Genomic DNA, 14,645 nt, shown 5'->3' with positions numbered 1-14,645 from the left:
TATACATCAATTTTTTGTTCTTTTCTGCAATGCGGTGCTTACAGTTCACATACATTTGGTAACAAGGATCATAAATAAATAAAAATAAAAAGCAGGCATCATAAGTTCCCCACAGAAGATAGTACGGAAAGTATAAAGTGTCTGTCTCTCTTTTAATCAAATACATCAAGTTAGAAAATCAACAAGAATAAAGAAATTGGCAATACCTCTGGACAAAAACAACTATTCGACTTTTTAAAAAAGCTATATGAAACAAAATTATCACACACTTTCAATACCAAAGTATACTCCAGTATTTAAGTTTTATTTTTTTCACCAGAAACACATCCTTATCCATAAGATGCTGTAGATATATTTCTTCCCTTTTCAACTCATGTCATTCTGTGCTTACTGCTTTATTATTTTGTGGTCTTTGTTTTGGCAGATGCACAAGCAAAATCTGATTCCAACAGTTTGACCCTTCTCACTTTTTGTGTTCTCTAGGGCATAATAAAACTCAAGATACAATCCCTCAGCAGTTAATGAAGCTTAACCTCCCACCCTCTTAATTACCAATGCATTACACCAACTATGGGCATCATATTCCTCTCTAAGCTATTTTACAATTCAGCAGAAGTACTACTGAGCTATTATGTAGCAACATAATCCATGCAGCATGAGAAATCCTTCTTAAAAATAAAATCTTTTGAGCCTTGCAGGTTTCAGTAACTGTATAATTAATACTACTTAAGCATTATGCACGTATCAGTAAGTATATTATATTGTATCAGTAAGTATATTACTTTGTTGATTTATGGGGGTTTTTGGAGGGAATACTTATTTTCTGAAAGTTGGAAAGAGAAACAAATCCAAAGATATTACTGATTATCATAATTTGAATACAAATATGGTCCAAATATTTAACCTGAATATTTATTTAGTAAAGGTATGTTCTCCACATTATCTTCATTTAACTATTCAAAAGTATGGGGGAAGGAGTGACTTTAATTATTAAAAGCATTCAGAAATGTAGACTGCAGGGAGTAAGTTAGAAGGTCCTGGGGTGTAGTTGATGTTACATGTTTTTAAAACTCAGAGATTTTAAGATTAGTCATGAGTGAATTATCTTGTTTTAAACCAAATGCAGTACAGATTAGGGGACATCTTAGTACAATTTCAGATATTTTTTCTTGAATATAAAGATAGAAAAATTACTGCTATTACAAGAAGGATGGTGAAAAACACTTTCACATCAGCATAAAAAATTAGTTTAACTAAACTCTCAAGTTAAGCTACTGACAAAACTGATGCTTGTAATTTGGCAAGCAAATCACGTTTCTCCTTAAAATGTAAACCAGAAGTGTGTTGAGTAGGCTGGAAAAACCTCTCTTTCAATTTTCTTGACTAAGATAGAGGGAAGGAGCAGGATACATGAAGAAAAGGAAATGGAAGTCTGCACTAGAAGTATTCAGAAATGAAGAGAAAGAGTTGCACTAAGTTTAATAATATCTTCAAATAAATGCAAATATAATTTAATTATTTTAAAACATTACATTCTAAACCATCACATTTTTAAGAGCACCAGTCATAGAAGGATCTCAAAGCAATTTAGACATGTATTAACCTCTGAGTTCTACTGCAATGTAGTAGTGAGAATGGGAAAATGAGGTACAGGCAAATTTACATTCCTTATCTAGGTCCTAGCAATATGCCTGCTAATACAATAAACAGCACTCCTAGTCTGGACCAGAGCAGCCACAGGTTTCAGTACTGTCTATTGATGGCATTGACTTAAAAGGAGTTTAAGGAGAAATGCACTGTCTTGGCATTCTAATATTAGCTTCTGTAATTATTTTCTCACATATATAAAAAAACTCAAAACTGTCAAGCTGTTAAGAACAAGTCTCCATGAGGTCTATATTAATTTTATCAATTTTCCTCAATAGATCAACTTAGATACAGAATTTATGATTTTATAAATCAAAACATAAGAGCTATATTACATATTCCTTCAAAGTAGTCTCTTTACTTCAAACTGACTTCTTAAGAAGAAAGCTTAAAATAAAAATACCATGTTTTTACTTATAGAGAGGCAAGAATGTACTTTTGGAATCTATTAATACTTTTATCCATAAAAATTGGAGGTTTCCTTTCTAGGTTTTTTTACAAAGTAAGGTTCTTATATTCAATGCTGTCAGTGTTTAATCTGGCTCTGACTGCACAACCAATAAAACTCATACTCAGAGAGATAATACAAGTTAAAGTGAAGAGAACTACTAATTAGGTAACGACTATTGTTAAAAATGTGAACTTCTGTGTGTGTATATGTATTATGTGTGTATACATACACACATGTATATGTGTATATATGTATAGTTTTATATATATTATGTCCCTAGTTATAGAAAGAATAGTGAATGGTGAACAATGTCCTTATAATAGGACATATCTTGATTACAAAACATTTTGTGAGTTGTTTTAAAAAGTAGACTAAACTTTCCACTTACTCACTGGTATTAACAGGTTTAGTTATTAGTGAGATCATATGTAATAACTCCTTTTAGTAAATGTGTACTGTATAAGGGTGTATATTAACCTGTTTTAAGAAAATATGACATATGAAAATCTACATTAAGCAAACAAGTTATGCAATAATAAGTTATAAAAGGATTCTTATGTTGGCAAAGAATTCCTACGAAATTCCTTTAAGTATTAAGTCTCTTTATTGAATATAAACTAAACTAATTTCTAAAAACCAATGTAACTAAAAAATTTCTAAATATAATTATTTCAAAAGTTAAGAAAGTGACAATAATCTTATAATTATTTACTAAATCTTTACATTGTTGGAAAAGAAGTATTCTAAAGTTTCATGGATATCTATTGTCAAAGAAATCTCAATTAGGAATGAAATCAGGCATTACCTTCATTTAAGGGGTCCTGATCAGTTAAATTCCTAACTCAGGAGCACACAACAAGTGACTGGTTTTATTTGTTGGATGTGATTTTTTTTTTCCAGAATAAACCCAGCTTATGGAAAGTGTCACAAACAAAAATCTTTAGGGTATTGTGGGGTATAAATGAAACTGGATATCACTTTATTTTTATTAAATTTGAAAACTATTTTCTGTAGTATATTTGGTGTTAGTAGAATAGAACTCATTCTCTTTTTGTTCATTGACTACTGAGAAGTAGAGGTAACTGGGTAAAAGCATAAAATAGTTTTTCTTTAATTCTATAGCACCCTGTATGTTAGTCTGTTTTAATTAAGAGATGCAAGGTAAGAAGCTTCACTTCATAGTTTCAGATCTGTTTTCTACTTCCAATTTAAGTCTTCATTTTAATGCTCTCTACCATGTTTCTGAAATCTAGCACAGACTTTCAGACTCACACGTATGCACACACAAACCGTAGTGAGAATATTTTACAAAAACAATAAGCACGTTTCAAATGCCTCTGATTTTGTTAATACATCATAATGTGAAAAGATGGACGTGAGGAACTAAGGCCCTTTTCTGCAACCGCCTGTCAGTTTCTGGTGAACAAAACTTAAATTAGAAAAGAAACACTGAAAGAATGATCCCAACACTAGCTGGAGAAATAGCCCTATATTTGGGGGGTTTTCAACAGTAGAGTTATCCTTTTGTACATAATAAATCTTCACAGACTGTCTATTTAATTTATGATCCTTGGTAGTATACAGCCTTTCTCCTTCCATGGTATCCTTTAATGTTTCATTAAATGGGACAACATGTTAATTTGGGAGGCTGATTTTCTTTTAGTTTGAATGGCTCTGGTTTTCAAATTTTGAAGTCATTTATCCACCCCCAAAAGGATTGAATACTTTCTCTTCTGAATACTTTTTCAGAAAAAGTATTCAAAAGAAAAATGAACCCTATGTCTAATATTCCCAATGCTGACTTTATGTGGCTTCTTTTCCAAGAATGATAAAACTAATAATAGTTCTAAGATTTAAACATTTCTTTTGCCTATAGCAAACCCATCAAGTATTCACAACCATTCATTTTTTTATGGGTTCAAAATAAAATTTTTAAAGTAAGTGTTAGGGCTGGAATAGGTGTTTTAAGATTTAGAAAGCAAAACTCCAGATATTTCATTTTTAATTTGGAACTCTGGAATAAGGTAGGCAGGATATCATCCCTATCTTAATATGAAAGGTTAAGTGACTTGTGCAAGGTCCTGTAGCTAGTTAAGCAGCAACACAGAAATTAAAATCTAAGCTCAGATTCGAAGTATATTTCATCTTCTTAAGGATAAATATCCTATTACACAGTGTGGCATTTTGCTATATAACTTAGGCCACTTTTCTGCATGCAAAATTCCTTTCTTTTGTTGACTGATGCACAAACATCAATGCCAAATGTGTGTTTATTTTAGTGTTATATCAAAAATTTCTCATTAGGTAGTGACAGAGAGGTGGGTTTATTTTCCTTTATATTTTTTATCTTATCTTCCATTTCCTTGTTGGAAAATAAGGCACATACCATCTTTTAAAAGCTGCCTACAAATGTAGGTCACTGGAGACAGTACTGAGCTTTTGCATGTTTTTTCTTAGTCTTTTTAATTTGCCAAAGAAACTCGAACTGTGGCTGCCAGGGGAGAACTCAGAATTTTAAATAAGCTCTCACAAGTAGCTAGGGAGGGAAAAAAAAGAGGGGAACCCTAGGGTCAAACAGCAAATTTCTGGCTCAACTAGCACTGAAAAGCTTATAGATAGCCTGATAATTTTCTGAACAAATAAAATGTTGACAAAGAAGTGAAGGGAACATATTCTGATTATAGCTCTGCCTTCAAAGACCTTTTAATATTTGTATTTATATTATGGACAAAAGATACACAGTGATAAAGTAGTTTTGATAGGATGTACATTAAATATTATACAGGCTAGAAAAAGTTAAAATGTGTGGGAAAATGTGTAATGTATAAGGTGTTGAGTATGCATAAAGCTTGCAAAGTGGAATATAGATGGGTCAGAAGGTAATTTTTAATTATTTATAGCATGTTGTATTACTTTTGTTCTGAATCATAAAACTACAACTTTGGAGATGAACATAATTTTAAAAATGTTCAATGATATATTTGGCCAACCAAGGGATGTTTCGTTAACTTCATTTTTATAGCTGTTTCAATTTTTGTCACTGAAAAAAAAACACGGGCTGGATCTGAGACATTTTTGTATTCTATGTACTCAGAAAGACCAGACTGCACTACAGTGTACTAAGAGCAAAGTGACTACTCACTAGATTTCTAATTCTTGTTCCATGATCAGTAAATAACAGATGGATAGCAAACAGACTTAATCTTGACACCAAACTGACAGAAGCAAAAGAAACCTTTTTAACAGTAACTCAAACTTACATTGTTAGCAAATAATACTGCTTTATCTAACTCTAAATCAATATCTCTGATCTCAATTAAAACCAAGGAATCAAATAAAGGAAAAGATACAAGGTACAGTGAATAAGATCTTAACAAATGAGTTCAGTATTTGGGTAAAAGGCTGATATTTTGGGATTTAAAATAATGCTTTCCAATTATTAAGATACACTTTTAACTTTTACTTATGGATTTAAAGTCCGTGAAAAAGAATTCTGAAGATGTTAGACTAAATATTCATACTTCATTGCTTTGTTACCAAGTATCTTATTACTATATTAATTCATCAAATATCATATGGTTTATTTTTAATGAACTGAAACTCATTCCATGACATAGATTATTGTAAAGTAATTCATTTTCAATATGAAAGATTTTCTCAATAGTAAATATGGGAAATTTCACCATAATTGATTTTAAATTTGAACTATTTATTTACCAATATGTTTGATGTTAAAAATATTATATGCTAAATCCTTTAATAAACATCAAGGTAGTTGGGACACCCCTGCTGGTAACCAGGTACCTATCCTGGTTACACACTAAAAAATACAACTTTGAAGGTCCTTAAAAGCATTCTAACCTCCCACTTTGTTCTAACTGTGGCTGATGTTAGTGCATAGTGTATATAACAGGTAACTCAAAAAGTTAATGCAACAAGTCAAGAATTAACCCTTTGCTCTAGATATTAGATATCTCTTCCTGAATGAATATTACCTACCTGGCATGTCATCACTAAAAAAAATATTCAAATTGTTTTTGAAACTGACTTTAGCATATTATGAAACAGCATTTAAATTTACTTCTGAAATTTTACTTTCTTTAATTCTAAATGTATTAACACATACCATCATATTGTTAAAAATTATGAAAAGGATATAAATAATAGAGAAATCTTAGCATTTTCAAGTTCTTAAGAAATGTTTGGGTGTGCATGTGTGTATATAATTTTTCATTTCATAAAAAAATCAGCTGATCTACTGATAAATGTTTAAATATTTTAACAGAAATATGTAATTTTGCTATATTAGAAAACATTCCATAGAAAGTTTACATAGAGAATACCCATCACTATATTTGAGATGATCAAGAAAATTCTTTTAGATAAAAAAGTTAACTGAAAAATACTTACCATAAGTGTTTTTAAAAGCTTTAACAACATCATGTATATTGTTCTATAGGATTTTCTAAGGGGTGTAACTTTTCAGCGTTACATCTTAATGCTGACTTCCAGAAGCTCTGACTACAGTAGGCATGAATGTTTCCAAAGGATGATGAATAAATTGCTGGGTGGTTACATAATATATTTTAGGCAGCTGATGGGCTTTTTATCCTTTACTTGTCTTTTAGTTATACACAGTTTTAAGATAATTATGGTCTATAAGATTGTCTTTTCCCTTTTCTTGTACCAGCAATATTTGCCTTGGTTATAGGTTCCAGAAATCTCTAATCACACATCATAAAATTAAAACTAAGCAATTATAGCATTTTCTCCCTACATTGTATCTCTAAACACTGTTAATGCCTTGGGTTTTGGTCACTCATTTTGGGGCTGTTTGAAACAAATAAGTTTTCATTATATCTCTGAGCTGGGCACACTGAAATCCCAAGTGAACATTATGTAAAAAATACATAATATCTATACCTACTCTTATAGGTGCAGAAATTCTACTTCTCTATATTAGTATTCAACATCTCACTTTAAACTACAAAAATATTTTGTTCATTTTTCTCAGAAATGTTAAAAATTTTGTCTATATACTGGTATTATGAAGAATATACATAACTGAAATTTTTATCAGCCATAATTTTCTCATCCAGTCTGCTTTAAATGTGTGAACACTAAACATTAAACATTTTGTATATATTAAAAACAATACTTTTTGTATTTCCTTATATAAAAATGAGAATGGCATATTATTCTTTTAAGTCAAATATTGTTTTACGTATTAAACATGTAAGAAATACAAGATGATAAGATTAAGAATTTAAGAAACATTGCTTTCTTAACTGGCTGAATCCTTCTACATTCTCATTAGCCAGTAGCCTTGCATGGGATTCAAACAATTCTCCACAGTCACTTTGACCAACCTCAGGAAATTTTGCATCTTTGGCAAATTTTGAAATTGTTTTGCATTATACTCAAGAATATTTAACATATGGCTAACAGGAACAGACCAACCCACAAATCTAATGATGAAGGGTGAAAAAATACACTAGTATTACATGTGAGGGATGTGAGCAGAGGGGCAAAATTTTTAGGAGGGCAGCCTAAAATTTATAGGAGGGCTATTTTTATGTTTTGGCAAATACCTTGTAACTTCAGGGATTTAGATCCTGAGAATGTGCAAAACAAGGATCCTTGTATATAATCCAAGGACATTAACTAAAATATGTAAAGAGCTCGTACAGAGCAATGAGAAAAAAATAGACAGAGACAAAAACCTACTACGAAAAATAAGAAAGAAATACAGAAGGCTAAAAACCATAGGGGAAAATATCCTGCTTTGCTGTAAACAAAGAAACATGCAGCAAAGCGGTATTTCCCCATCAAATGAACGTTTTTAAAATTATTTTTTTAAAAAAGAAAAGAAACATTACTGATGAGTGAAGATTCTATTAACTCAAAAGCTAGATATATCTTCAGAGTAGAGGTGCATGAAATACAAGAACATAATCAAAATTAAAATAGTTTAAAAATGAATCACTAAATAAGTTTTTTAATGTAGGGAAATGTTGTGTGTGCATATTATTTAGCATATACAGCCTTAAACAATTTCATTACTCATCTATACAAGTGATTTTAGTTAAAAGCAAATAATGGCATTAAAATCAAAGAAGATAAATTGTTCCTGAGGATCACACACTCAAATTTATAATTAATTTAATATTTAACTTCACTGAGTACGTTATTGATAAATATTCACTTGTCATGTAAAGCAAACTTGCTATTCAAATAAAAACAACTTGGTCTAGGCTACTCATTATAAATAGAAGAATGAGATAACTTTGAAAATGCAGCATCAAATCTGCAATGTTATATTAAGTAAATCTAATGCTTAAGACGATTAGGTTTTTGTGGAGTAATTATAATGTCTTTGATAATACATTCTAAGTGCACAAGAGAAAGTAAAATAGATCTGATGACACTAGAATACATTCTTCAGTTAAATACACCTATGCTAGGCTAGAGCAAGAGAAACTTTTAAGGCATTAAAAATAAATGGTCAGGCTTCCACTGCGCCAACCACTGCGCCATCAGGGAAGCCCCAATCATGTTAGTTTTGACCTCAGTATTATAGTAATTTTTATATGTGGGTGTAGAAATTTGTTGGTGTCTGTTGAAGTTATTGTAAATTAGTATTTATTATTCTACAAATTTTTTATAAATGACTTAGTCATTTGTCATTTTGCAAACTACACAGTGAAATGAAAACATCCTCTGAGAGAAAATGATTTTAGATTATGAATTCTAATCAAATAATGGCTTAAAAGTGAGTTCCTGTTCTGTACAAAGAAATTAAGAATTCTAAAAGTCAGAATTGTCTTCTCTGAGGTGAAAAGTATGCTTTGGCATAAAAAAGATATACTATTTCAAGCACATATTTTAGTATTATTGCTTATTTCTTGGAAGGGAATACTTTCTGGCATTCTCAAAGCAAAATAATTTTAATAAATGAGTACTTCTAATTTCTCTATCTTTCTTCTGACTTATACCTTTGGAATACTGGTAATATAATATCTGACAATATTCTGCAGTTGTTTTTCTTTACCTAGATTTTTAAATAGTTTATAAAGTGCTCATATCATTACTTAATAGTAATTTTGTTTATTGTCAGTTTTAAATAGCTTATTAATATTTCCTCACTGTGACATAAATTTTAAGTTAAAAAAACTGTCCAAGAACTAATTTTAAAATGAGATTATATGTTCAAATAAATTTGATACTTCTCTTTAAGAGAAAAAAATACATGTGTGGTCCCATTAATGTATCTAAATATAGTTTGTACATATACAAATACATCTTATTTACATATAGATAAACAATATTTTTTTGTGAAATATTCAAAATGCAATATTGAATTAGTATACTCTATACCTGTAAAATGTCAGCAGGGTCTTCTTTTGCAGATGCAACTAACAAAGTATGTCCAGTGACAATTCCTTCTGCCAGGAAATACTTGAAGAGCAAAGGAGAATAAATATTATATTTATCCTCTTCTGTAAGAAAGAAAAAAATTATAGTCAGAATCCTACCATATACTAGGATATTTATGGTAGGATGTTTTTATATTCTTTTCTCCTTAAAACAAGTCTATGAGGTGGGGCAATAACTGTCTTCCTAAGGTACAGTTAGATAGGCTAAAATACTTATCTAGATAATCAATGGGAAGTAGGTACTTTTAACAGAGTCTTTCTGATTCCAAAATCATTCTCCATCTACTACACCACCTCCGATATCCATAAAATTTAGAAGGCTATGTATGATTATATTAAAAAATCAGAGATTTGGTTTTTCTTTACTAAGATTTTCTCAGGTACTGCAGCTCTAAAATGGCCATATTCCCTACCAACCAGTTGTAAACTCACACCTCATTACTTTCATGTCACAAGAATTAAACACGTAGTGTTAGATTTGTGGTTACCAGAGGTGGAGAGTAGGGGTAGGGGAAATTGGATGAAGGCAGTCAAAAGCTTCAAACTTCTAGTTATAAGATAAATAAGTACTGGGGATGTAATTTACAACATGATAAATAAAATCAACACTGCTGTATGTTATATATGAAAATTGTTAAACGAGTAAATCCTACGAGTTCTCATCACAAGGAAAAAAATGTTTTTCTATTATTCTAATTTTGTATCTACATGAGATCATGAATGTCCACTAAACTCATTGTGCTAATCATTTCATGACGTATTAAGTCTAATGGTTGTTCTGTACACCTTAAACTTATACAGTGCTGTATGTCAATTATATCTCAATAAAACTGAAAGAAAAAATAGCCCATTTAAGGATGAAATTATACCAATCTTACAAGTAATCTTTCAGAAAAAAGGAAAAATTGGAAAGAAATATTTCAGAACTCATTTTATAATGCCATAATTACTCTGATACCAAAACTAGGCCAAGACATCACAGGAAAAGAAAGCTACAGACTAATATGCCTTATGAACATTTATGAAAATAATTTCTAAAATATCCAACCAAAACTCATTAGTAATAAGAAAGAATAATATGATATACTATGATTAAGTGGGGTTTATCACAGAAATGCCAAGTTGGTTTTTTATTTTAAAAATCACTGTACCATAATGACATATTAAAAAAGTAAAACTGGGCTTCCTTGGTGGCGCAGTGGTTGAGAGTCTGCCTGCTGATGCAGGGCACACGGGTTCGTGCCCCGGTCCGGGAAGATCCCACATGCTGCGGAGCGGCTAGGCCCGTGAGCCATGGCTGCTGAGCCTGCGCGTCCAGAGCCTGTGCTCCGCAACAGGAGAGGCCACAACAGTGTGAGGCCCGCGTACCGCAAAAAAAATAAATAAATAAAGTAAAACCATATGATCATTTCAATAGACACAAAAAAATTTTGACAAAATTCAACAATAATTCATAATACAAACTCTTGGCAAATTAGGAATAAAATGAAACCTCTGCAACCTGATAAATGGTATCTATAATAAACTTACAGGTAACAGAATGGTAAGATGGAATGCTTTCTTCCTGATATTAGGAACAAAGAAAGTATATCCACTCTCACCACTTGTAATCAATATTGCTCAGAAGGTCTGAAGCATATAATAAACCAAGAAGAAGAAATGAAAGGCATACAGATTGGAAAAGATGACGTAAAACAGTCTTTATTTGCAAACATTATCACATATGTAGGAAATCTTAAGCAATCTACCAAAAAGCTAGTAGGACTAACAAGCCAAGGCTATCAGGGTTGTAGCATGTAAAGTCAATATATAAAAATCACTGTACCTCTACAAACTAGTAACAAACATTAGAAACTAAAATTTTATAAATTCCATTTTAATGGATTCCAAAAACATGAAATATTTTGAATAAATTTAACAAAATATGTGCATGAACTAGCTTCGAATTGAAAGGTATAAAACATTCTGAAAGTATAAAAAAACCTAAATAAATGGAGTGATATATCATGGTCATGGGATGCAAGACTCAAATCTTTCCAAATTAATCTATACATTTAATGGAATGTCAATGTAAGCCCCAGTAAGTTTTTTGGAGAAACTGACAAGCTAATTCTAAATTTACATAGAAATTCAAAGGTCCTAGGTAACCAAATGAATTTGAAAAAGAACACAGTTGGAAGACATACCATCTGATTTTAAGACTTTTTATAAAGCTGCAACAATCCAGGCAATAGAGATTTGACCAAAGGCTATAAATATAGATCAATGTAAAACAATAGAGAGACCAGAAATAAACCCACATAACTAATTCTTGACAAAGGTGGAGAAATAATTCTTTTTCAACAAATGGTCTTGGAATAACTGGATACCCATATGCAAAAAACAACAAAACCCTCACTCTTACCTCATACTACACTCAATCAAAAAACAAAAAAAAATTTGCAGGTTGGGGGAAGAGAGATAAATTAGGAGTTTGGGATTAACAGATACACACTACTATATATAAAATAGATAAACAACAAGGACCTACTGTAGAGCACAGGAAACTATATTCAATAGCTTGTAATAACCTATAATGGTAAAGAATCTGAAAAAGTATGTATACATATATATATCTGAATCACTTTGCTGTACAACTGAAACTAACATGACATTGAAAATCAGCTATACTTCAATTGGGAAAAAAACAAACAAGCAAACAAGAAAATTTCAATCTTATCTCATACTACTACTCAAATATGCTGAAATGAATCATAAAACTAAATATAGAAGGTGAAACAATAAAACTATTAGAAAAAAACAGGGAAAATTTTTGCAGCCTTGGAGTAGACAAATATTTCTTAAATAAGACAGGAAAGCATGTGTCACAATAGAAAAAAAAATGGATAACTTGAAGTGTATAAAAATTTTAAATATTTTCTTTTGAAAAGACACCAAGAAGATGAAAAGGCAAGCTACAGAGAGAAAATACTTGCAGTACATATATCTTGGACAGTTTTTTATGTAACAGACAAAAACCTGGAAATAACTTAAATGTCCATCAACCAGTGAATGGAAAAACAAATGGTACATTCACAAATGAAATAATACTTAACAACAAAATAAACTGACTACTGATATATAGGCAACAACATAGATGAATCTCAAAAACACTAAACTAAGTGAAAAAAGCCAGACACAAAAAGTGTGTATGGTAAGATTGCCTTAATGTGGTATTCTAAAGAAAGCAGAACTAAACTCTAGTGATAGAAAGATGTTAGGTGCTTGGGGGCCAGGAAACATTTTGGGCATGAGGATGTTTGGGGGGGATGATGGAAATGTTTTATATCTTGATTGTTGTGGTGATTACATGAGTATATACATTTGTAAAAACTCACTAAAATATATACTTAAAATGGGTCTATTTTATTGTATGTAAATTATAATTCAGTAAAGGTGGTTTATGAAAATAATTTCCTATGGCATAGCTAAAATACCATGTGGTAGCTTGTATGTAAACCTTTTCAGCACAGAATATTAGAGCAAATCCACGATCATAAGTATAGTAGATTTACATGAAGATTGATTTTATATATAGAACATAGCCAGTTCTTTAATACTACCTACCACGAAGTTAAAATCTATAAGTCTAAAAGACACAAAATGGGCTTGATTAGGATTTAGGAGCATTTTATGAAAGTTTTTGTGCACAAAGGAAAAGAAAAATGCTTTCAACACCTCTGCATGGTTTACAGTCAACAGGTGGAAAAGCCAGCAGAGACAAGTGGATGAGATGACCAGCACTACCTATGGATCATTACAGCTATGACACTGGAAAAAACACTCATTTTATATAACTAAGAATTTGTCTCTGTTAAACTTTAGAAATAGAAAGTCACGTTTAAAAAAAAGAATTGATTTTATCTTAAATAATTACCATTAAATCAGTTTACAAAAGCAACCATATAAACCAAGGTCATTATAAATCAATGATGGAAGAAACAAATCTGATAGTAAAAATTTTAACTTCTGAGGTTGATATTTTTACAACATGGAAAATTTTAATTTTTAGAAACTCACCTGCCATCCATCACACTCATAGAATTATTTCTAAAATTTGTTGTATTTCCTTTTAGCACTTTTTCTGTAGATATTTTCTCATATGGTTACAATTATTATTATTTTCCATGTGAGTACCTCATCCATTTTTTTCTGTTTTTATATATTTTTTTCAATTAATTTTTATTGGAGTATAGTTGCTTTACAATGTTGTGTTAGTTTCTATTGTACAGCAAAGTGAATCAGCTTTACATATATCCCCTTTTTTTGGATTTCCTTCTAATTTAGTATTTTATTGAAGTATAGCTGATTTACAATGTTGTATTAATTTCTGCTGTACAGCAAAATGATTCAGTTATACATATATACATTCTTTTTAAAATTCTTTTCCATTATGGTTTATCACAGGATATTGAATATAGTTCCCTGTGCTATACAGTAGGATGGTTACAATTATTACTGAATTTTGTATCCAACTTTTTTCTCTTAATCTCACATGAGTCACAGTCTTGTAACTATGATGTTTAAGAGTACATAATACTCCAGTAAATTTATGTGCCATAATTTACAATACTTAGTCATTCCCCCACTATGGACTTTTCATGCCACTTTCAGGCTTTTGTTACTATTAAATACAGAAGCACGAAAGTGCCTCAACTCCCACATGTCCAAGGCAGAACTCAGAAACTCATTATTTTCTTCCATCAAATGTGGTCCTCCTTCTGTTTTTAGAAAATTAGGATTTATTCTTAATACCTCTTCCCTCTCTCCCGCTCTCTCTCTCTCTCTCTCTCTCAACAATACACCCTTCTCCCCATGCCTAAAATCCTGTTAAATTTATTTTCAAAGTATTTTTGGAATTGTTCACTTTGCTCCACGACGTCTCTCCCCTAGCTTTGCTACCAAGAACTCTTTCCTAGATGACTGCAATTTCCCTTACTTCTTTGCATCCAGTCAAATCCTCCTTCAATTTAGCAGTGAGCTTTTCAAAATACAAACCTGATCATGTCACTTCCCTACTTAAAACCTTTCAGTGTTTTCTCATTGCTCCTTGCAGAAAGAACTAAATCCTT

At 31.0% G+C, this 14,645-nt stretch overlaps 1 protein-coding gene across 2 annotated transcripts in view; it reads right to left on the bottom strand.

Moving 5' to 3' along the window:
* ELP4 (elongator acetyltransferase complex subunit 4) overlaps positions 1 to 14,645 on the bottom strand; it is a 233,716-nt gene that overhangs the window by 193,157 nt on the left and 25,914 nt on the right. For both annotated transcript variants that reach the window (XM_081241480.1, XM_081241479.1), the window contains exon 3: positions 9,476 to 9,597. In XM_081241480.1, the coding sequence (XP_081097606.1) occupies positions 9,476 to 9,597 (122 nt within the window). The remainder of the gene's footprint in view (positions 1 to 9,475; positions 9,598 to 14,645) is intronic.

This window comes from Mesoplodon bidens (genome assembly GCF_964165515.1).
Source record: "Mesoplodon bidens genome assembly, chromosome: 7".
Taxonomy (NCBI): domain Eukaryota; kingdom Metazoa; phylum Chordata; class Mammalia; order Artiodactyla; family Ziphiidae; genus Mesoplodon; species Mesoplodon bidens.
Note: the sequence above shows the minus strand (reverse complement) of the source record. Positions and strands in the feature narration are given on the sequence as shown.